Source organism: Ammospiza caudacuta, chromosome 14 (assembly GCF_027887145.1).
Source record: "Ammospiza caudacuta isolate bAmmCau1 chromosome 14, bAmmCau1.pri, whole genome shotgun sequence".
Taxonomy (NCBI): domain Eukaryota; kingdom Metazoa; phylum Chordata; class Aves; order Passeriformes; family Passerellidae; genus Ammospiza; species Ammospiza caudacuta.
In genome coordinates this window covers 13,521,862-13,547,098 of record NC_080606.1, presented here as the reverse complement: position 1 = coordinate 13,547,098, position 25,237 = coordinate 13,521,862, and the positions used below count along the sequence as shown (strand labels likewise).

General features: G+C 40.5%; 1 protein-coding gene across 2 annotated transcripts in view; it reads right to left on the bottom strand.

Moving 5' to 3' along the window:
- Positions 1-2,976: 2,976 nt before the first annotated feature.
- LOC131563748 (integrator complex subunit 6-like) overlaps positions 2,977-25,237 on the bottom strand; it is a 49,814-nt gene continuing 27,553 nt past the window's right edge. For both annotated transcript variants that reach the window (XM_058813861.1, XM_058813862.1), the window contains 16 exons: positions 24,547-24,696; positions 24,003-24,092; positions 23,509-23,692; positions 22,583-22,711; positions 20,601-20,764; positions 19,395-19,547; positions 17,657-17,789; positions 11,780-11,874; positions 10,916-11,026; positions 9,039-9,254; positions 8,438-8,561; positions 7,762-7,904; positions 6,871-7,102; positions 5,870-6,262; positions 4,412-4,505; positions 2,977-3,990 (listed from right to left, as the gene is read on the bottom strand). In XM_058813861.1, coding sequence (XP_058669844.1) covers positions 3,891-3,990; positions 4,412-4,505; positions 5,870-6,262; positions 6,871-7,102; positions 7,762-7,904; positions 8,438-8,561; positions 9,039-9,254; positions 10,916-11,026; positions 11,780-11,874; positions 17,657-17,789; positions 19,395-19,547; positions 20,601-20,764; positions 22,583-22,711; positions 23,509-23,692; positions 24,003-24,092; positions 24,547-24,696 — 2,511 coding nt within the window. In that variant the 3' untranslated portion in view covers positions 2,977-3,890. The remainder of the gene's footprint in view (positions 3,991-4,411; positions 4,506-5,869; positions 6,263-6,870; positions 7,103-7,761; positions 7,905-8,437; positions 8,562-9,038; positions 9,255-10,915; positions 11,027-11,779; positions 11,875-17,656; positions 17,790-19,394; positions 19,548-20,600; positions 20,765-22,582; positions 22,712-23,508; positions 23,693-24,002; positions 24,093-24,546; positions 24,697-25,237) is intronic.

Sequence of the window (25,237 nt, the reverse complement as noted above, 5' to 3'; positions counted from 1 at the left end):
AGATTCAGATTTAGAATACAGTTTAACAATTCCTGCAGGCCAGAAGATTTTTGCTAAATCCCAAGGCATTCTTCTTCTCCAGTTTCTTCCTTTTCCACTTAGGATAGACTTCAACTTGTTTTTGCAGACCTGCAAGCAGCAGCTCCTTTTAATTCCAGTGACTAACATCCTTCCTTCAGATCTCTGCCAAACCTCCTGTCTGCCAGATCTCAAGTGTCTTTGGCCTTGTTTTCTGCTTAACTAGGTTGCACATTCTCAAGACAAGCACTCTCAAGTCCATTTGCTAAAGGTGTGATGTTGCCATGTTGCTGGTATGAAACACTGTAATTGAGCTTTACAGGTTTTTTTAACCGTTTGTTCCTGTTAGGTAATGCATTCCTTGTATTTTTCCATCAGAAGTTTCTTAGTAGATACTAAAGAACAGACCAAAAGAAATGAAAACTCAACAGCCTATGCTGCTGCCATCTCAGCCAGGCAGTTTAGAGGAAGAAAATTACCAGATGGAAAAAAAAACCCCAAAAAATAGGTTTGAGGTTTGTTTTTTTTTAACAGTTTCCTGCAAAGGGAGACATAAAATTGCTTGACCACAGCACAGTAACAGCTCTGCAGCTGCTATTTTGGAAGATGACAATCACTCTCTGATGCTGGTTAAACCTGGGCAAGAATACACATAAATAGAATTAATGCACTGCACCCCCAAAGTGGGAACAGCAGCACCCAACAGACACCTGCCACAGTGACCAGCCTGGGAGCTGCAGGGCTTAGGAGGAAAAACCCTTGATGTCTACAAGGGAAAAAATAAATGTAACATACACTGAGGAGGCCTAATTAAGAGAGGGTCAGAAAACCCTCAGGTGCAGCAGAACTTGCACAGGTATCCAGGCTCCAAAGCACCTCACAACCCTTCCTAGCCAAGGAAGGCAAATGCTAAATTTGTTCAGATTGTTACAGTGCTCTGTACTGGAAGCATAGAGCTACATTTCCCCCCTACTTCCCAACATTCAACTGTGCCACATTATTTCAACCTCACATAAACAACAGCTCGAAAATATAAGTTTGAGCAAAGCACAAATGGCTTCCAATTCCAGGATGCATCAGTGGAGCCATCCTCTCTCCTGAGCCCTTGCTGAGGGACACTCCTGCTGTGAGAGGCTCAGCTGTCACCCAGGTCACAGCCCTGGGGACACAGCTCTTGCTGTTGGGCTGTGCTCTGTCCCAGGAAAGGCCAGGCCTGACACCAGCACAGCTCTCCTGGCTGTCCCTGCAGTGCCAGCACAGCTGGGGACTGTGCCTGTCCAAGGCATGTCCCACCCACATCCAGCACTGGGGTCTGGTCACAAGGAATTCTCTCCGTTAAGAATCTTCTTAAACCAGTTGTGCTGCCTCCTAAATGAAACATTTCCATGTGGAATTCAGGGTTGTGTGTGCTCTTCATCAGCTGCTATTGCTCCTTTTTCTTCATCTCTGCACTGACAACCCCTGAGGACATCTTCCTTCCTCTTTATGAAAACTCATGTCCAGTCCACTGTATGGTCTCTGCTGCTCTAATATTCTAACTCAAATTCAATCTATTCAGACAAAATAATGGTGAGGTCAGGGAAAATTCCCACTGCTTGCACTTGAATATTTTGTAGCTTCTGAGACAAGATTCCAAAGGAGTGCATGGAAGTTTCCAGCTCCCTGCAGCTGATTTGGCAGCCAACTGCATCCCACCAAAGAGCAGATTTGCACACTGCCAAGGTCACTGGTGAAAAATATGGCCCTTGCTCAGACACACAATGACCAAGTGAGTGTCTCTGGAATCAGTGATGAAAACTGAAACAGCCATTAACAATATGGAAGAAATCTGTCTCCTCTTATCACCTACTATTTCAAGAATAGCACATTACATGCAACTTGATGCATTTAACCAGGCTGTTTTACAACGAGGTTTGCACAGTATATCTGACCCTCTGTAAATAAAATCCCTTAGAAGAGTCCAACACTTGGCATGGGATGTCCCTCACAGTGACAAACAGCTGCCATGTGAAATTTGAAGGAGTAAATCCTCCTTTGCATCATTTCAAGGTATTTGTGGGGTTTTCAAATAAATATTCAATTTTATTCATCTGCACAGATGAATAAAAGTTCTAAGAATCAGGGCATATTTTAGTAATGTCTTCTCCTATGTCACTTCATTCATATCCACTGTGACAGAGATTTGCTGCTGCTGTATTTAATTTCCTTCTTGAATTTCATTTCCTTCTTGGATTTCACTGGTGCCATTCCAATGGCCAAACTGCATCTTCCAAGGAAACCAAGGCCACTGCTTGAGAGCAGATGGAAAAGATGTCTCACAGGCTGGTTTGTACTAAAAATACCAGCAGGAACAGAGAAGTACAGGTTCACCAGGAGAATCTGTTTCCCTGCCTGACCAGTCCACTGGAATCCCTGGGATATTTCCAATACTAGGCCAAGAGCACAAGTCAGCACGAGCACAACTGTAACCTGTCTTTTAAAGAAAGCTGTTAGAGGATCAGAGGAGGTTATGAGCAAACAACTGAAAATACACACTCGTCCCAAGAGCCACTTCATACTGGCACATTACTGGTACTGTACTGCTTTAAGGAGAAAAAAAAAATTAAATACAGGTGGCTTCAGTCTTCTTTGTATGTTCTCTCATCTATGGAATTGCCTTTGGACAAAATAGTTAAGAGGAACAGAGGAGAGGATACCAGCTCAGGTAACCAAGGATTTGGTAAACTGGAACTTAGGGCCCTCAAAAGTGAGTAAAAATGTGCACCCCAGAGGCCAAGCTGAGTGACACCTGGGCAGCTGCTCCAGGGTACAAACACATTCTGCAGCTAACACCACAAGCTGTGTTTGAGGATGTGAAAGACCAGGTTCAGCTGGTTTTACAAAAATATCCTCAGTCTGCTGGTAACAGACAACTGGAGGAACTCAGTGCTGCCCGCTACAGACTCCTCAGATTAGCACTTCTTAAAAATTAATAAAATGGTTTATTTTATATATACATATGTTCCAAAAAATTTATACAGTTAAAATATCAAATTAGTGATCTGGTAACAATACTGTTCAAAATAATCTCTTTTGTATGAACATTAAAATACACGTTTTTTAAAAGCGTTTCCTTTTAGTGCTTCCAAAGCACAGCGTGTGCCAAGGCCACCTGAAGAATCTCCGTCCTCCTCACAGGATGAAAGAGAACTGAAGTCGGGGACCTGGGAAGCCTCAGGTGCACTTTCATAATGTCTGCAGACAAAACAGAAGAGAGTCTGAGGTAGATTGTTTAGTGACCATCAGGTGGTAACAGTCACAGGGCTGTCTTTAGCTTTCATTAACACAATAGCAGTTTCTTTACTCTCAATCTACACTGAATCTCAAGTTTAAAGGCATGGCTAGCAGTTCTTGGGAAAAAGACCCTTGTCTCTGTGGTGGCAACATGCAATTTTACCAGTGCAGGTGTTTCTGGGAGGGCTTTTTTGGGAACACACGGGCTCTCTCCACGATGCAGACAGTGTGTGCATTTGACAGTGCCCCATTTTAGTGCAACCTGCTGCCTATAGCACGTAAATGTCTAATGACAGCGTTCAAATGAGTAAATTCTCATCACCTGCAGGAGGGGCAGCAACGGTTATTTTCTTCCGCCTGTTGAGCAAAGAGCACCCTCCACAGGAAAAAGCCACACCTTTCATAGCAAATCCTTAAGGTTATAGCCCAGCTTCTGCCGAATCAGGCTCTTAAAGTTAAAGCTCCACTGCTTCTTCTCAGACTGTGACAGTAAAATCACTTGACTGCCGAGATGGTGAGGGCAGCAGCCTCGTCCTCTTGCACTCTTCTGTGGCACAGCAAACTCATTCCTGGTCCGCATTGGTCTGGCCGGTTCATTATTATCTGCTGTTGACATGATTAACTCTGTTGGGTGGGCTGGTGAAATCTAGTTCCTCTAGTATTCTCTCTAAGTGTTGTATTAAGACCCGTTTTTTAAACCTGTAGAAGAGAGGGAGAGTAATATAAATTTCTTATTCCAAAAATACAGTTGAACACTCAAGAATGTTCAGCCATGACAAATCACATTCCCAGAGGCTCTCTGTTTCCAGTAGGGAAGAGCTTGCTTTATTTCTGGCATTAGAATGGCTAAAAATTTTAATTTACTACATCTGCCTCTCCCCAACCCACTCATATTTTGAGTTGGTCTTCAAGAACAACCTGTTATCTCTGTAATTCATATTTAAACTTTAAGGTCATTCACTACATAAAAATGTAACAGTAGTTTGACCACTAAAACAATTATAATTTAAATATGTCAAAAGAGAAAATCAGAATACTAGCACAGATAGTTTATTATTTACTACTATGATCTAAATCAATACTAAATTTATGAGTCTGAGTCATTTCTATCTATACAAACCTTGCTGCTTCCTTGATAGCAAATTCAATGAAATACTTCTGAATTTCCATAGGTCCTTGCACCTCCTCAAGAAGAGAAAATATTTTTTCATAATCTAAAAAAAGAGATAAAAATTCAACCAAGTATTAAAAATGAATGTTGCAGATAAAATTGCAGAAAAGCTCAAGAGGCAAGAAGGAAAAACAAAGCTCAGTTTCATGTATCTTTGTATGATAAAACACATAAGGCAAGAAAAGCACCTGCACTAGCTTTAAGAGCAGAACACAGGTGACAGAATAACTTAAAGTAACACTGATGATCTGGGAATTCAAATGTGACACCAAAGATTAAGGTTCTCTTTAAAAAGCAGCAGGTAGGAACATTTATTCTCAGCAAATGCAGGCTGGTAGAGAGAAGCCTCCCATTTCCCTGATCACAGTTACACACAGAGGGCCACCAAACCCTGATCTGGCCCTGAAGCCATTGTTTCTGCAAGCACAAGATGCCATTACATCTCTAGAAAGACAAATTATCAACTCTTAGTGTGAGCACAACACTGTCCCATTGGTACAAGGTAAATATGTCCACTGCAAAAGAATAAACTGGACATAATAAATTGGCAACAAATTTAAAACCAGCATCGTTTCATTATTTCCCATAACTGACCCCTGTATGAATACATTTATGGTGCTGTGATCAAGAGTCTGCTCAGAGTGATGCAGCAAGCAGAGGGAGCACAAATGGTGAGACCTCTGAACAAATTACATATTCAAGTCACTACAATTTAGCTTCTTTCTCTGATGACAGCTTGAATTCTGCAGCAAGACAGGTGACTCACACTGAACAGTTTCACTCTGCATCACCATTTACCAGGCATGAATTTGGTATAAAATTGGATGAGCCCACTTTGCAAACTGTCACTTTTAGTCTTGGACTCTTAAGAGTTTGCAACTTTTAGTGTTTCATCACTAATTAGTCTCACAATTAAAAAAAAAAAATCACTCTGCTATAAACTGTTACTATCCCTTTTCAAGCATATTCCAAGCTGCACAGCCTTACAGAGATGTGTCTTTGCCCTGCAAAAGGGAGCTTTGATGGACACAGAGCAACAAGTACACTTTGTGTACACAGGAGCAGCCTAAGGCAGAGTATTCAGTCTCATTAGATCATTTTTAACAAAACCAAAACCTCTGAAAGGTGCTGTTTTTACAGGGCACCTCTTACACCAGTTAACTTGTCTTCAAGGGCAAACCAAGGTGCCTTGGCACTCAACCTTCCAAGCACAAGTCTAAACTTCAACTCACCTGCCCAGCATCTCCTCCTTTTTCGCCCCTCCATTGCTCATTTATGAGCAACCAGAAATTACTCAAAATCTGAGTTGTGTGTATATTGAAAATAGCTCCTTCATTCCAGGAAAGTCTTCTCTCTCACACCACATATAATATATATTACTAAAACAAAGAAATCCAAGTAACTTACTTCTTCCAGGTTTGCGAACCTCTTTCATCACTTTAATTTTGATGTCAGCATTGCTTCCCTCCAACATGGTAGGTGTTATTTTAAAGGAATTTGGCACAGATTCAGAAGTAGACTCCATGGCCCGCTTTTGGTCATCTCCACTCACACTGTAATTCACAGGCCCTCGAACAAGTGCGTTGGTACCAGGTTTGTGATCCAACCCATCTTCACTTAAGCAATTGAACTCAACAGGCAAGGAGTCTAAATCATTGGGTAACATCTCATCCTCTCCCACAGCAGCTGGAACCACTGGAGCCATTTGCACAGGCAAGCCATCAATTTGCTTTTCCACTGACTGACAGTTTTCTGCTTTCTTCTCTCCATTGCCATCTTGGACAACATTGTTACTGGTATCTACAAGTGAAAAATACAAATCTTACTGGTGCATAAGTGCAGCATCAAAAGAAGCAAAGAGAAGTAGTTCTGTATCCTTTTTGTTTGAAGTGCTGTGTAGCAATCTGACAGCACTGGACAACATCCCAATATTTTATTCAGCTGTGGATGTGACCAAAGGAATAACTACTGGACTAACTGCTGCATGCCCTATCATTACTGTTAAGTCACCATGTTCTGTATTCTTAGTGCAATGTCATGACTCCTAAGTAAAATCACATGTTCCTTCTCTTTCCCTAACCCAGCTAACAGAGTTTTCTTCTGACTCCATTTGCTGCAATAGGTGGGTATGAAAATTCCTATTTGTGGGAAAGGAAACAACTGTATTTTAACTTTCCTTCTTCACCACAGAATACACAAAGAAAAACTAAAAGCTGATCTGAGATACTTTCTATCACCAAACAGTTTAATTTCAGATTTCATTAGCTGTAGCAGAAACCTGTTCACCTAAGCCAACAGAAGAAACCCACTCCCACATAACAGCGACGCACGGATGCGCTGGCAGAACCTTTTCCTTTCCTCCCCAGATCCCCCCACCACCCGAGCTGCTGCACCAGAGCCCAGCATACCTTTACTAGCTGCGACTCCCTTGAGGCTCAGGTAGGAGGGGGAGCCAGGAGCAGGGGGGGGCCCCTTGCCCCCCACGTGGTTGGTGACGACGGGCGGTGCCTGCGGGCGCCGCAGCAGCGGGGACAGGCTGCGCCGCCGCTTCAGCGACGCCGGCGTGTTCGGCTCCCCGGGACGCTTGATCTTGTTCTGGGGCCCGGCCACAAACTCATCGGCCTCATCTATCATCATACCCTGGAAAGGAGTAATAATATCAGTAGCAGCACAAAGCAGCAACTGTTTCACCAATCCACCAAGTTGAGTCCCTCTGCATTCAGACTCGAGTGGCTTTCAGAGCACTTGACAGCTCTCAGAACAGAGACACCCAATGTAACCAGAGAGAGCCCAGTGCCACTCCGTAAAGCAGCACAATTCCATACACGTTCCTCTTGGACCACATGGGAGATATCCCTCCTTCCACAGGCTGCAAAGGTTAGCAATATATTGTTGCTGTGGGGTAGAAATTCTATGCACAAATGTTGTCATCGTATTGCAGGGGTTCCATACTGCTGTCTCCTTATCACGTAAGTTCCACACCTTCTTGGTGTTTCTCATGGACAGCTCCTCAAAGCACTGACTCTTTCTTCTTCACAAAGCAGCCAACTGACTCAGTTCCCCTCTCAACCAACCAACCCACTCTTTTATAGCACTCTTCTTCTCACTGGTTACAGCTGTGGCCTGTTAAAGTCAGGCCTGTTCCTAATCTTTGATAATTGGCCCAGCTGCAACTCCTTGGGGATAAGATTATTTTCTACACTATCTTTATTTTCTTATATTCTATCCCCCTACACACAAATTATTTCAAGTTGCATTATTAAATACAAAGGAACAGCAGGCAGCAAGGCCCTTCCTACCTTCTTGTCCTGTTTAAATGGATTGCCAAATGTATGGAGTCTTTTTGGTTGATCTGGGTCAATTTCCCGAAGAGGTGAAGGCATCATTTTCAGGTATTCCTGGTAATTTCCCATCTGAGCAACAGGAACACTATGAAGGCAGTCTGCAACAGAAAAGAGTTCTTAATTTAGTCTTAAAATTAAGGCAATACAAACTTCATGCCTCAAATGTTAGCATTTAAGAACCTGAACTGATTATTTCTTTTGACTACAGAGGATGAGCTAAGACTACAATTGTGGAAATAAGCCCAATAATAAGAAGAATAAAAAATAAGCAAGCTTAATTTCTATGCCAACAACCGCATCTTTAGATCACCAGCACCTCACAAAAAACAGAGCAAGCTCTTCTCTGCCCTAAGCCCCCATCACTTTACAACACATTTCTACTGAACCCTGGTGAATATGAAAGCTCTCCCATGGAATTTATTTTTAAATTTCAAAGCCAGCATGACATCTTGCATGACAGAAGGCAAAGATATCCTTCCTTCCCCTTCAGAGTCAAAAAAAGGACATTGTCTGACTCAGCAAGAGATGCAATGGCAACCTCTGGCCCCACATCAAGATCCACTACCTTAAAGAAATAACAAAAATAGCTGTATTCTCTTCAAACTGTTAATGAAGAACTGTGATTCCTTACCTTCATCCTGCCCCAAGATAAGCCTGTGTGTTTTCAGAAGATTAGTTCTCATTCTCGTTAGCTGGTCTAGAAGACTGCGACGAGGAATATCATAGGCATTTCTGAATGCCTGTGGCTTCAAATCCTAGTTTTGTAACAAAATCAGTAACTTTCAGTTAATCCATCAGTTCTCATGCATGGAGAAATTCCACTAAGAACTATAATAACATTAACTTTTAAAAGATGTTAAGCAACTTTAGACCTTCATAACTGGATACAAGCAGCTCAGTGGCTGTCTTTTCAACATGACCTTATTCAGCATTAGTGCTTTCAGCTCCATTAAGAGTAAGCACATTAATTTGTGGATGAACAACAATAGCTGTCTTTTGCAGAGACTGGCACTTAAAACACAGCAATTTTCATTTACTACCATGGGGTTTTCAAACAGTGTCCCAGAATCAAGTGCAAAAAAATTGCATTTACTTTTCTACCTCTTTATGTCTACGCTGTACTCATCACAGTTCAGCAAAAGTACTTCCTTCTACACTAAATCCATACAAGTTACACATATAAAACAGATGAGATTAACTACTTAGTCATGCAAGATCACAGTGCTGTTTACCTTGTTTAAAAGTCCTATGTGGAATCCAGCAAATTCTTTAACATTCATTTCTGACAGTCTCAGTGGAGATTCCCCAGTGATCCCTTGCAGCAGTTGTTTAAAATCCCTACTGTGTACCAAGGAGAGGCCACTGGAGTGATTTTTCACTTTTATTCCAATTTCTTGTGGAACTTTCTTACCCACTGAACCTATTATCCGTTCCGATTCTATTTTTGTCTAAAATGGAATCACACCGTGAGTTAAAGAATCAGCAGGCATTGCACATTTCCAGTACAAAACACACAGTACATTAGCAGAATAAAACTACAAATTTAGTTCCCTGCTACCTACCCAGGGATACATTGGATTACATAGATTAGATCTCAAGCATAAAGAAATCCTAATGTGCTAGCATATGGAAAAATATTTAGCCAGTGTATCTAAATTTATATGCCAGTAGGAGGTCTGTGAATATTCCCTGATTTTGCTGCAAGTCTGTGACTCTCTTGTGTCCTGAAGAACCATCTTTAAATGGAAAGAAAAAACAAAATGGAAGGTAGGATCCTGAGGTTATAATAAAATTGCATTTAAAACAAAAGTATTATTCAGATACAGTAATAAAATTTCAGTTTATTTTTGAACCTATGAACTAAGGTTTGCCCTGTATGCTTGTAACAACATAAGGGAGAAATGTTGCAACAGAAATCTGGTTTATGAGTACATTTCTAAAAATGTATCACTTCTCCAATTAGCACAGATTTCTTATTACAGTTACAGAGAATTTTACTGTATTAACTTCTAACTGTATTCAGAGTTAAGGTTTTTTTTACCCACTAGCAATACCTCCAAAGAAAAAGAACACCCAACCAACCAAAACCCCAGAACCCACTGCGATTGCAAGCCACTTCCCCCAGATCTCCTCCTCTGCACAGTTTGCTTCATTATCTGTGGGAAATTGAATTTAAGGACAGCAGGAGCACAGCAGAATTCTGGAATTGCCTGTGCCTATAGAGGAGCTGGTAATGCATTCCACACATTCAAACTGTTCCATGTGCTGAGAACGCCTGTGAGAGCCACAGCAGCCATCTCCAGTCATTCCAACTCCACAGTGCAGATAAATCATAGCAATTTGCATATCACTGGATTACCAAAATACCACAGGAAGTTTTATGTCTAGTAGAGGCTCAGTCATTCAGAGGCTCTGGGATGTGTTTTGTGCATTCTTTAAGGCGGAGGATTTTTGCTTTGTAATTTTAAAGGCTGCTTGCCCACTGCTTTCTAGATACTGAACTGCTGTTTTAGGAGCTCCTCATGCTAAGGAGGAAAGACTTCCAGGCCCTTACACCTGGGATGGCAGTCTTGGCAAAGAGAAAAAGATACACAGGATTATTTCCCACCAGGTCACACTTAACACATAGAAAGACTTTGACCTGAAGGAAACAGGAAGCTCAGATATAAAGCTTGAACTGTGATTTTACTCCCCATGGACAAGAATGTACTTTTTTTTTTTTTGGAAAATACACATTGCCAAAGGACACATGGAAATAAATATGAGACTGAAAGCAAGCCTCTGACTTCATCTGTGAAGAACAATGGCAAGAGCAGGCATAAATCCAATTAATGATTATCTTTGGAGTTTAAAATCTAGCAAATATTTAAAGTATAGCTGAAGAAGTTTCATTTGCATTCCTCTCCACCACTTACAGAAGGCACAATCACTGGCTACAGAACCATACTGGATTCATCCATATTTGCAGTGGAAATGCTCACCAATCTTCAATGATAATAAATGCTGCACACCCATATGAACTCCCACAGGGATTAACTGCTTTATAATGAGATTACCACAAACTAAATCATCAACGCACTTCTAATTGCAAAGGTTTCATCAATACTACCTGTTGGCTGAGTTTTTTAAGGTAAGAGATAACACTGTAACTAAGTCCACAATCTAAATTATCTGATATCAGATTTGGAGCTCCCATCATCCTTAGGGCTTTCTTTAATGGCTATAAGGAAAACAAAATACACAATAGTAAGAGAATAAGTATTTAAAAAAGAAATTTATAAGCTCAATTATAGGAAGCTAAGGCACATAGATTAGTGCTCTAGCTTTTCCACTTTTGGCCACTAAAATTCAAGTCTATTTAAATAACATGTGACATGAGTTTGGTGTCTAACTAGCTCACAACGGACATTATGCCACATCACCAAGACACCACAGAGCGTGGTGCCACTGGCAATTTCCACTCCAAGGCTCAGGTCCAGAATAGCCGGGATGATGCAAGTCCATATTGAGGTGCATTGTCCAAGCTACACGTAAAAGGTGACACAGTGCCTCCCTCCACCCTTTATTTGGCCCAGTCAATATCAGCTTCCCAAGCTGTAGCACTTCACCCACATTAACAAACAACCTAAGCTGCATTTTCCTTATCCATTACAAAAATGCCAAATTTGGCTTCTCTGAATGTTCTGAAGTACTTCTGATTAAAATTCATTTAATATTTAATGATCAGAAAACACATTTATTAAACACTTAATATATTAACATAGCTACTCCTCCTCCTCAGTATTTCTACAAATTTTTTTAATTCTTAAAAATATTTACTCTAATCTACATACCTCTGAAAGGCAGAATGTTAACTACCTAAAATGCCATCATAATTATGTAAAAAAACTTTACTGGGAAGAGGTATGATGCAAAGGACTCTGGCCACAGCAGCCACTATACCCCGGAGGATGAGATGAGAAGAGGAACATACCAGTAAGTAGTAAGGAGGCATTGTTTTTAAGTAGTTGTCAAAAGCCTGTCGCCACTTCAGATTTGGCTTAAGTTTGTGAACCTTAAACAAGTCATCTGCAAAAGGAAAACAACAAAACAAGGTGTCACACAGTCCCAGACCTTTAGCTTTGTCCAACATCGTACGTGCCAGGTTTCCCCCCGTTTTCTCCCCTCACCCATCTCCCAATGGGGCTTCCCCCCAAAAACTGCTCTTAACCTGAGGTGTGAAGGATTGGGAATCCCCACTCCTAGCTGCAGTAGGTAATCCAGAGCAAGTCCCCATTACAAGCAAACTTACAAGGTACACCAGACTTAAACACTGCACACAACTACCAGCAGCATGGAAGGTGCAACAGATCCACCTGTTAAAGAGTTTCACCTCCCTTGCCTCTCTCTTGCACATCAGGAAGTCCCTGGATCTGATTAAATCAAACAACATTAATTTGGTTCCAGCTCCATTTTCAAACCAGCTTTCTTCTGTTCAACCTGTATGATGAATTCTGGTCTCCAGTAAAAATATTCTTTGGCATCAAAGGGAAAGAATAAAACAAGTCAAATCAGGGAATCCTTCTGGACAGCTTTGCTGGACTTGCTGCCAACAGCAGCAGCTACACCTGGCAGACAAGGGGTTACCTCCAGCCACAACACCTGCCTCGTGCCAGGGCAGCAAAGTCTCCCAAAGGTATAGACAAAAGAGAGAAATTAGCTACAAAAACTGCTGTCCTTTAAGAGAGGGGCAAGCAGACATTTCTTGCTTTGGGTAGTGTTTTAGAAGTGGCTCCCTCCAGGTGTGCACCTGGCTTTCAGGAATGGCTGAGGTGAAGCGTGGGCCTACTTGCTGTGCACACTGTGAACTCTACAGCAAACACAGCATCCTGCAATTTACCATTTGCAATTATGAATTATCCACTGAAATGAAGGTTCTTAGTAGGATTGTAGCATGCTGGCAAAGTGAGGCTAATGGAAGGATCTGCAGGTCTGGAAAAAGGGATGTTCAAAAATTAACTGGGGAGAGCTGCAGGAGACAGATGCACAGAAGAGGGTGTGCAAAAGACAGATGTAGCAAAGAAATAGTTTTCTCCACACTGAGTTTTCAGGAAGATGTATTTGGAGAAGAAAATTGGACTTGCACAGTACTCTGCACAAATTGAACAGATGTTATGATACTACTTCCCAAGTTCTCATAGACAAACCACTCTCAATTACAGGTATTTTCCAATCCAAATCAATTCTGGATTACATAGAAAAACCATACTACAGATGCTACTTCTTCTCTTCCCTGGCCTGAAGAAATTGGGCTGGAGTTGGAGAGGGCAAATCAAAATTCCATTTAAAATCTCAATATACTTCAAGCTTAGCCCTATTATCCAAAAGAACCTGGGGTGATATCATCACATATGGCAAAAAAAAATAACATCCATTCTTATTTCACAGATCTATTTCCTTTTTGCAGCAAAATGCAAGTTAAACTACATCCCTCTCAAAATTCAACATAAAACCATAAACTTAAAAAGCAAGATGTTCAGTATTATAGTACATCCTAATATTTGACAGTCTTGGGTTGGTTGAGTACAGCTTGAACCTTAAACCCCATATCAGCACTTGATTAGTGCCTCACTTGCTGCACTGTGAGGCTGTACCACTACGGGCACAGTGACATGGCACAGGCACCCCTCAGCTCAGCCACCTGGGCTCCCAATCCACAGCACTTTTACTCCCAGACATCAAATGCAAACCACCTCCCTGATCTCTGCTATCCCGGGAAAAAATTCTCCAACCTATGCAGAGCTTCAGCTTTTTAAAATCAGCCTCCCCACAGCACAAACTCACTGCAGGAACTGCCACCTTCTCAAAGGGGAGGTGAGCAGAGCCACAAGTTTCAGAGACAACTTCACCATCAGCCTCTTACCTGCCTCTACCTTGAGAGTTTGAGACACACACTGTCAGCAGATTGCAACACAGGCACTTGAAAGGCACTTTTCCCCCTGTGCCCTGAGCTGCACATGATGATTTATACAAATAAGCAAACTAAAAATAATCCAGTTAACTATGTCTTCCACAGATTAAACCCCAAATTTTTGCAGATAAAAATCCAAAAGTATTGAAAAAAACCCTTACACAATTTAGTTTTACTTCTACCTAATTATTTTCAGATACTAATTTCTGCAAAGTCTACTTGATGCAGAATTCTCTTTATTTCTGAACTCAGAGGGAGTTAAAAGCACTGTATAATTGGGAACATGGTATTAAAAACCATTAGGAACAGGCTGCAAGCACCAACTCAAGGGATCAGGTAAAATCACACAGACTAGTTAACTGAAAATTGCATTGCAAAGTCTTGATCTACTTCAGATTAATGTACAAAACAAACAAATTGTGACAGGACACAATACACACTTTTAACACTCAGTACTACAGAAGGGGGCTGGATGCACCTTTAAAGATCAGTGAACAGTTAAAAAGAAGAGTGTGAGAGAGAAGAGAGTCAGCAGGTAATTTAAGTAGTTCAGCTGGAGTCTAAATTACAACAGTCATGCACCATGTAACCAAAAGTAAAACTTAAAACTTGTTTTTATTTTTTAAATCACCACTCACATTAAATTCCACCTGAGCAAGTACACCACCATTCCCCGTTGACTCCTGTAATTCTCCTAATTAGGCACTAATGCTCTATTCTAGGTAGTAGATTCATGATTTTACATTCACAGAAAAAAGTATCCTTCCCTGCAAACCATCTAAGCAAAAATAAAGCACTGCAATGGAAAACAGCATCCATCACTACCTAAGAAAGGTGTTGTGTCACTGTTTCCCCATTGATACAAAATGTATCAGAACTATTTGGCTGCTCCTCCCAGAGCCACAGCATGCTGTGTTCACCCTGGTGAGAACACAGCCCTTAGTTTCCAAAATATAAAATCGTAACTTGCAGGTTCTCTCACAGAGCCGGTCAAAGCATCAAAGGAAACTGCATGCTGCAGTCCTTCACAGGCAGACATCTTCTAAATGCTCATCCTGCTGCATATTTAGACCCAGAGGAAAAGGGTATTTAACCACTTTCTCAAGACATTTCCTGCATGGCTGTTTCACTGCTGCTTCTGCTGACACTCCCAATGCACAGTCACTCCTACTGCCCAGCAGTGCTTGCCCTCCCACCCATGCAGCTAAAAGGAACCAAGGAAACATCTTAGGCAAGGCAGAAGCATTTAGAAATATATCTCATCTTTACTCAGCTCTCCCTAAAACCCCTCCTTCAACTTCTGCTTCATGAACTTGGCTGTACAATGTTTTTAAACAGAACAGCACCTGAAGAACAACAGCTTTGCACAATCCTTCAAGAGGAAATTTCTATCATCTGTGGGCCAAGCACTGAGCACTGAAGCACATCAGCATCTATCTGCCTGTGAAAAGCTCTGCCTTCAGCAGCCTCCCACTGAACCGAAAGAACTGCAGCCCACCTCAGTTCTGGGAGCAAACCACCACCAAGCTATCAGGACTCTCTCTAGCTGTCTGAAAGCAAACTGGAGCTCTCATCCCACATGTCCATCATGGCTGGGAATGGACCAGAGACCAGGGCTTTTGTCAGCCAACCCAGCACAGTGCATGAGTCCATTAACAGACTGTGTGCCTCCACTGTTTTATCAACTCCTATTAACTGGCTCCTTTCCCTTACAGAGCTTCTGAATGCAGGCCCTGGAGTTAAACACCAGCAGGAGTTACAGCATTCCCCAACCCACTCTTGCAGAAACCAAGACATAAAATCACCAAAGCTATAGAATGTGGTACAATTCACCTCCTTCAGCCATGGACCAGTACAACTTCTTCCAGTTTTCTCCAGTATCACCTGCAAGCTGCCTCATGCCTACCTACCTTACCTGTTTGTATGGCTGTCTTACATTATTTTTCAAAAAGAGAATTCAAACTTCACCTGCTCAGTAATACAGGAGGAAAACAAAAATGCAAGCAAAAAAAACTTTAAACATCTTACTATCTGTTTCTAAGGTTGAACATATTTGATAATACATACAAATATACAGTTGTAAAGTGGTTTTGTCTTTGACAGAGACACCAGAAGGAACAGAGTTAGATTATCCATGGTACTGTCCCAACCAGTCCTCCAACACAGTATTCTACCAGTAGGGCAGGAGCCACCAGAACCACACTGATCAATATGGGAGGTAGGGGCTGAATGGAGCAGACTTCTCCTGGTCTTGGGACTTCTCCACATCCTTTTAAATCTTGATGAGAGTAATGAAAAATTGGTTTTACACACTCCTATCAGTCCTCTGCTGAACCATCAGTATCCACTACTGGTGTGTATGAAGGTAGAACAGGGGGAGTGTTCCACCTACCTACAGAGCCAAATACAGATCAGTACTGCTAAAATCATCTACAAATAATTTACCAGGCATGCTGCTTATCATCTCACTCATCTTCTGTGCCAAGTAGAAAAGGACCGAGATCTACTTTTGTGTTTAAGGTATATTCCACAGAACTTAATCCTACCATGCCTTAGAGACCAAGGACAAACAAAGCCCTGGAAGGAGATCTGAAGGTAACACTGTGTGTTTGTATGAACAATATGGATGCATGGGATTCATGACCTCAAGAAAACATCCACTTTACAACTCAGGCAATGTGGAAACTCTGCATTTTCCTTTGAAGAGCCTTCAGAAATGTAAGAAATGGATTACCAGGTGAGTAAACTGCAGAATAGCACTACACACACTGAGAAGTGCCTTTCCTCAAAGAGAAGGAAGAGATTTACACCCCTGTAAAAAAGAGGCAGGGGGAAGACAAGAGCTGCCAGGGAAGACTCAGCAGAACTGCAAATGTCAACATCAAAATGAACAGGGAAGTTAACTTAGGATCAGTGATGGCTTTTCAGCTAGTGGGTCTGCTGCAGTATTTCAGTAACCACAAAGTCACTGAAACTCTCATCCTCCTTGCATACTTTGGGACAATTACCAGGCTACACAGATAACTATAAAAGACACATTATGAGCAAGCACAAGTTTCTTCTTTTTTGGTTATGACCAGGATTACAAAAAAGCATTCCTGAATTGTGTTCTGATCTTTTATTTTCTCCTAAAAATGAATAGAAAAATCCTGTGTAAGACAATAAGACTCAATTCTTGGTCATTGTTCTTCTGTATCACTAAAAACATCCACAAAATCTAGAACAAAAAAGCCGTAACAGCGTCTGCAACTGAAAAGGTTAGTGGCACTCTGGAAACTCCTCTCTGCCATTACCTTTATGCCAGTTACTCACACAGCACTTTTTCATATTATCTTTCCTTAGAAAATATAGAAAATAATTTCATTGTGGGAGTAAAAAAAAAAAAAAAAAAAAAAAGAACAAAACCAAAACCTGGTCCTTTGGGCAGGAAAGAAATGCAGACTGTTTCACTGCTCAATTCCTTCTTACTGCTCTGAACTGCATTAGGGAATTCCCTCTTCCCAACACCCGTGACAAACACTGCATCTCATCTTCCAGTAAAAAATAAGCTGCTACAAGAGCAACTGCAAAACCTGGATACACCACACCCTAAATGAGGGAAAAGAATGGAGGTTGAAGCTTACTCCAGGTTAAGGAAGAGGCTACGTGTCTAGGAGGTGAACAGCATCAAACATGCACTGGAAGCAGGTAGCTCTCCTCCTCTGCTGGAGAGAAAAAAAGGGAGAGGGGGTATGAAAATCCTCTCCTCCCAAAGTAGGTTAAAAGAGTTTGCAACATTCTCTACTCTCTGATCTCCATTATTTTATAACGTCTCAAACTAAGGCAGAACACCAACCATTATTGTTTTGCTTTTACTCTGGAGCAGCTGCACTGGCAGTGCAATGCAGAGGTGTTACCTACCTAGCAATGGAAGTAAAACAGGGTAGTTGTAAGGCATCACAAAGAGGTTTACACAGGTTAAAGTAGTGCTTGCTTTTAAATACCCAAACGGGTGGCCGAGCTCGCTGTATTTTCCACTGCTACTCACAAATACCTGACAAGGAATAAGAGAGAGCACTGCATTAGAATGAAGAATGGGAAGAACAGTAAACATGGGGCATTTAAAAATTCACATCAATCTGAATCCAACTGCATTAAGACAGTAAATTATCAAGCACAGACGAATCTGAACACATCAGGGTGAGTATGGACCTACACTCCCCAGTCATGAACTGAGACATGCAACATTTAGTGAACACCCAGCAAGTGTGGAAATGCTCTTCACAGAGTGATCTTTACTGCTTTAGTCAAACTACAGTGAAGTGATGCCCTGAAGAGTTTTTGGAATTATTTAAAACAGGTTAGGGACATCTGTTGAAGGAATGTTAAATAAGCAAGCTATTTGAAATTAGTCTTCTGACTCAAAAATAGCACAACTCATGTTTACAACACTGATAAAAAGAAATGCAAAACGTTTTTAAGCATAGAAATTTAACAAAACAAACGACCACTCAAGAAATGTCTTGATTATGCCTAGTGCCAATGTTCTTAAAACTGACTTTATCTTTTTAAGTGCACATATATGAGGGTTTTAACCCTGAAAAGCAATACATGTAAACAATATTTCAACAGGATAAAAATGGTAGATCTTCTTGACTGAGGCAAGCAAAATAACCCACATCTAAGTCAAAAATAGTTTTCCTAGAAAAAAATAAACCTTGCAGCAAATAGCAAGTGGCTTTCCTCTGTTTTTTCAGGGCAAAAGAAACTGGGTTTGTTGCATTGTTTCTATGACAATGAGCCTATTTCTCTGATTTGTAAGGGTCTGATGTGTAGCTGGGAGAAGAAAAGCAGTTTTTGAAAAATAGCAGTAATTTTAGTAACTCAGGCAAATAACGTCCCTAACAGAATATAAAGGACATTTTTGAAATTAGGTTTTTTTAAGTAACTTGAATTTTTCTTTTGAATATGCATGTCATATTTTCAACTAAATTGTAGCATTTATTGGGGATATAAAAACAGACCTCCAAATTCACCTTTCCAGCTGAAGTATCATACTAAGCATACTCCTGGTGTACACATTAGGCTAATATTTAAAAGAACACCACCAAGAAGGGAGCCTGATTTTAGAGAGGACACAGAAACTTATTTTTAAAATTACAAAAGTATCACATGACAAAGGATTTCAGCAACTGAACTTCGACCTCTTCAAGGCTAATCTAGTCAACAGGATCAACAGCTTCCATTCAATTCCCATTAGCAGCCTCAAGCATCTAGTGAAAATGATTTGCAGCTGTTCATTAGGTAACATGATGGAAACTAGTTCTGGGTTTTCCCTGTAAGCAAATGAAAGCCTGCAGAGAGTTTCAATTTAGCCAAAAATGGAACCTGGGGGGCGTATTTCTTAGCAAAATGAGATGGACCTAGAAAGAGAATTAAATGAGATTACAAAGCCTGTGGAGGGAACACTCAATTCTGACTCCTAATAATTCTCTTAGAAAGGAGGTAAATGAAACCTTGACATGTTTCTTCTCATCTGCTGCAGAGTTTGAACCAGACCCCAATTCTCCAGGCTTGCAAAGATGGAAGTACCCATTATATTTCTAGAATCTGTACTGATAACCCATTACATTTCCAGAATCAAATAAAGGACAAATACCTGCCAGCAGGTATGGGGAGACTTTCGTTCCAGAATGTACTGGGTGAGGGGTGAAGGCTCCAGCTCATACTTGTCAAAAGGAAGCTTGTCTATGACCATGGGCTCACAATCCACACAGGAGAACCTCACCACAGGGTGAGCTGTGCGTGGAGGCTGAAAGGAAGAAAAGGGTATCAGTTTTCACATATTTATGGTAAACAAACCAATTCTCTTAAAAACATCCATAAGTGGGTATTTCACCATCCTATAAGTCTTAAAATATTCAGTTTCCAAAGTATTCCTTTGAAGAAAATAAAGTACAAGCTCCCACAACAGAATATAAACTAAATATTTCTCTAACTGAAAAAAATGCTCACACACTCTTCCCACCAAGAGAAAAACATGGTTAATATGCCACTATTTATCTTTATATTTAAAAGCCTTCATGTCAATTGAGCTACAACACAGGCTTAAAGGAGACTTCAACTCTTCTTCCCATCTTCAAGTACACAGAAAAACAGATGGCAGAGGGCCCTCAATTCACAAAGAATCTCTCAAAGAACTCTCTACAAATCTCTTTCTTTTTTTTTCCCCTCTTCAATCAGGAGGTGGGAGCAAGGAGAATGGACAGACAGTACCTGGTGCACTTGCGAAGTGCAGGAACAGAACATGCCTAACAAAAGAGAGATGTTTAGATAGGCTAATAAGGCATGCCAAATGTATGAACACCTCAGTAAGAAAAGGAGAAATTAGTACTGCTTTCTCCTCATTTTCTGCAGGGAGCAGCTCTTCTGTTTCAGTTTTAATTCTTCCTGCTAGTGAAAGAGTCCACACATGAAGTAATACTAAGGAAGAAAACCCATGGTTGGATCTTCTTTCAAAAACACATACTCCTTTTTCCATGTTAATGAATTTTATAAAGCTTTGATTAAAATTTAATAGGCTCACTATGATTTGTGCTACATGAAATAACTTAGAGCTCAATTTTTTAACCTTTTAAAACCATTCAGCAAATTAACTAACCACACACATGGAAGTGAACTTTCTGGATACAAGAAATGGCACGGGTTACAGTATCCACATTAGATAATACCATTCTGTTAACCTTTTAAAGCAAAGTCACATCATATTATAAACAGAGAAAGTAAAAACTACACTATCATTATTTATTTCCAGTCTATTCAACTATTAGTGTAAAATCCTTTTTTCAGTTTTTATTTTACTTACCAGTGTTGGTGAATTCTGATCAGGCCAAAAAGATTCTGGGATTGGCCAGTGCCCCACAGGAACACCCGTTTTAGGGTTAGGCCGTACATAAATGAGTTTATGACAACTATGCCACGGCTGAGAAGCAAATGAATTGATGGGCCTGGATGAATCAACAAGTCCATCTAAAATTTAAACAAAGCAAAATAAAAAAAGAAAATGAAAAGCTACATGCACGCATTTGTCTGCTAGCAAAATTTCTGTATTAGCAGCCAGTAAGACATTTCATTACTCTTGTTCTAAAGACAAAGATATTTACATCAGAGGCTGAAATAACCTATGCATCCAGGGGTATCACAGAATCATCTGAGAAACCATTACAATATTTGCCCTGATCTCCCTTCTGCTGCTGTGGCACAGCCATCACACAGTGAGTGCAGCAAGGCCTACTCACATACTATGGAAAATGAATTTGCTTAAGCTCAGTGTCTGACACAGCTCCCACAGCAGCACCAAGCCACTGCTGCTGCTTCTGCTGCACCTGGAAAGGCTGAGAATTGGCATTTTCATTTCTACACAGGCTGCAGTGCTCACTGACTGATGCTGCCACACATAGAAACTCAAAGAGGAGCAAAGTTCCTTGGAGAAGTTGGATCCATCTTGCAGGAGGCAGCTTTTGCCACCTTTTTAATTAAAACAATCCACAGATAATTTAAACCCCACAGCCTGAGTTTAGGGGCTGCACAGGCCAGCGTTCCCTGCCAGCCCACCAGCACAGACTCCTGCATGCTGAGGATAAGGAACTTTGTAGCACTACAGATGTAACCAGCAGTTCTCAAAGACTGCTCTTCAAAGCAAACAGCACAGCAGAGATCACCCACTTAATCAATCTTCCTTGTTTTAAAAAGATTTTACATTACTAGTTTTCCTTGCTTTAGAGAATTAGCCAGTAATACTGTGGAAACTATGTCTCAGTGACACATCAGTTTGGTTCCTCTGCATTATAAAAACAGTGATTTTTACAGCTTGGGTACATCCTATCAATCTCTCTCTAGTTTAGGATTTTCTCAATTTCCATAGGAAAGAAAAGGTTTGACATTTTTATACATTCATATCCACAATCCATCACCATCCAAATGTGACAGAAATGAAGGTAACAAAACCCCCAAATTTCACCATTCTGCTACACAGGAGAGAACATTTGGGCCACCAGTGACATTTGGGAATTTGCTGCTCTGCTGTCCAGCACAGCATTACAGGAAAGCCTTCTTTAAATAAGCAAAAGGAGAAAACAAACATAGAAAAAGCTGATTCCAGAATGAAAGCAAGAATAAAGCTGGCTTTGCTAGAATGTTCAGGTGATGCTAAAAGCTATTATGTTTTCTGATATTCCAGGATCCTAAACTGGTCAGCCCTCTCCTCTTCCTTTAAGCCATGAACTTCTTTAAATCTGAAGAATTGCTTCACATTTGGAGTGCACTTTCCTCTTTTTCTCTTATGCACTTGACTCAAGGGAGCAAAGTAACTCTTTGTTCTTTGCACAGTTTTACCCTCGCAGTTAAGAACGTTCACCTGCATTTACTGATCTGTGATCATTTAGCAGAATGAAAATCTACAGAAAATTAAGCACTGAGATTGCTTTAGAGATGCTTAAGTGTTTAAACACACTACTGCTAGATTTAATTATTTTAAGTACAGTCCTGACAACACTCTAATTCAAACTTAAATGCTTCCTGCAAACATTCCCTTTCCTCAGCCACCCAAAGAGGTAAAAAGAGTGACACAGGGCCAGCCAGCAGTAGATGATCCATACAAGCATGTGCAGACATATGGCATCATTTAACTTAGCAAGGATCAAACTAGCACTGGTAAAAGGTGTATCCTGTACACTACAGGGAAAAGCTGGCAGGAAGGACATGGAAGACACTTAAGGACATCTACACACAAACAAAACATTCTGTCTTAAACATTAGGAACAGGTGAAAAACCAATAATCACTGTACCTTCTCCAATAGGAGCTGGGTCTGGTCCTGACTTCTCAAAGTTAATAACAACTCCACTTTGGACTTTTTGAACTAAAGATTCTAAACACTGATTCAACATTCTTTGTGTCCGGACACAGTACGAACGACCTGCGCAAGAGAGAAATTACATGGGGAAAGAGAAAAGCAAATTTTGAGTAATCTTACTTGAGGAAGATCTTTTATTACCTAAGTCACACTGCCAAGGCTTGCAATTTTATCCAAAATAACAGCAACAAACCTTGTACAAGTTTATGCAAAAGGCAAAGTACTTTGCAAATGCAATACAACCAAGAAAAAGCACCAAAACCCCACAACCTGCTGAGATTTTGTTACTAAAAAGAGGCCACTAAGGCTTCATCAGGCTGGACCAAGGCCAAGTTTACACAGGCCCTTAGAAAGGCCTGATTTCACCAAGACTATGTAATCTATCTGCTTTTGTCTACCCAAACCTCCTCCTCCCACACAACAACTTCCCCAAGCACCAATTAAAAAAAAAAAATCTCATCAACATATCAAGCAATAGGATCCAGAATTAATTTTTTTAAGATTAAATTTAGCTTATCAGCCCTGCAGCAGAATTATCATCTCACTAATAGCAGTCCTGCTCAATTCAACACTTAAATAACAAAAAATTTTTTCAAAGCCCCCTCATGATGAGCAAAGCCAACATCCAGAATAACCAAAGAAATTTTCCAAAACCTCCTACTGCATTTAGAAAATGCTCTCACCTCTAGATCTGAAATAGGAATATTGCTTTATTTTAAAGTTCTCCTGTGCTACTGAAATCCAAGAAAGCACCACATGGATTCACACGGACACAGAGTGAGACAGACAAAACAGAGGTGAAGGTGAATTAAAGGAAAAAAATGCCAAATGTGAAGCAAAGCAAAAAAGCATGCAGTTACCTCCTGTGACCTCACACATCTGTGTGATAGCAGATTCATCAGTAGGCACACTCCCAAGCTGCTCTGGCTCAGCAGATGCAGCCCCTGGCAGGCGCAGCACCAGAGCAAACAGCCTCTGATCCCAGCGGAACGGTTCTTTGGTTAGTTCACTTCCAGGCAAAGGGGAATTCAACGGAAGATGAAGCTGGTAAAAAAAGATTGAAAAACATTTTCCAGTATTTGACAAACCAGCTAAAAACATCATATCTAAATTCATTCATTTATCTGTAAAAGACCCTGTTTTCTCCAACCCACTAATTTATCTGAAGTTCTCAAAACCCTTACAGACTATGAATTTAGGAGCTGGGGAGTGACAGGATAGCTGGTTTCTATTCTCTATAAAAGCAGGTCAACTATGAAAAAGTACAATTAGCAGGAAAAAACTGATTAATATTCATCTCAGCATAGCACCAACCTGCACAATCATAACGTGAAAGAACTTAATGAAAGTTTACCTCCTCTTGGACTCCAGCTGTATTTGTCAGTTTGTTTCCATCTGTGATGGTAATCAAAATAGATGGCTCCAAAAAGAACGGATTCCTTCCCTACAAACAAAAGCACAAGAATGCTAAGAGCAACCTTAACACACAGGATGAGAGGCTTGCATTTTTGTCATTATAAAATAAACAGTAAGATAAGCAATCTTTCAAAATAATCCTGTAATTTTGTAAATAGGTGTGGAACCACATAGAACTATACAAGATGGGCCACTTCTGTGTGTTTACACTTGGGGCATTTATACTCTGCTTCTCTGTACTTCAGTAAGGAAAAAAATGCCAGCATTTTCCAGAGTCTTTTCAGTAGCCATAATAAGAAAAAATTCTTATTATTAAAAAATTCAAAAAAGCTTGAGTTCCCACTTCAAGCTCTTACACAGAACTATGCAACATTAACAAAAAGTTAAATGCAAAAAGGAACTTGAACCATCAAAATCCCTCACCAACTATTATTTTAAAAAACACAGAAATATAGACAGAAGACTACAGATAGATTTGTTACCTGTCCATAGTTGTCTATCCCAGACACTAATCTATTGAGATTTAACAAGTCAAACGATGACCTGAGTGCCTGACCAAGGGTTGTTAGTCCTGAAGCCTGAAGGTTTTTCAGTTCATTCATGAATGTTGCATGGTTTTCCTTCCATCCAGCCTGTTACATAAAACAAAAAAGCTTATTAGTTATTCTAGCAGCAAACTGCAATCAACTGCAAGTTGGCATTTATCGCTCTTCCCAACAAAAAATTAATTATGCTCCTGATTAACAGATGCACTGCACCATTTTCATGCTGCACACACCTAATCCAGGTATGCACAGCTTAATGTGAAACATGGTTACACCTAAATGGGAGACTCAAGAAACACACACACTGCCAAGTACTGGGAAAACTTTTCATCACCATGAGAACTGTTGTAGAGATGATGCTGTTAATAGAAGTATTTGGATCTAGCACATAAATACTTTTTTAGGAGAAATTGCCAAGTTTGGAAATCAGAAATGCAGCTGCCAAAGTAACAGCAAAGGTAAAACCAAGATAAAAGCACCATAATGTCACTGTCTCTTCTGGCATATACCCATTTCCTTTTTGTCTTTTCTTCCTTAAATTAAGTCTGGAACAAAAGAAAGGAGTGGCTGCAAACACCCTATCAAGAATCAAATCACTGTTTAGTATCTCAAGGTAACAGCTTAAAAT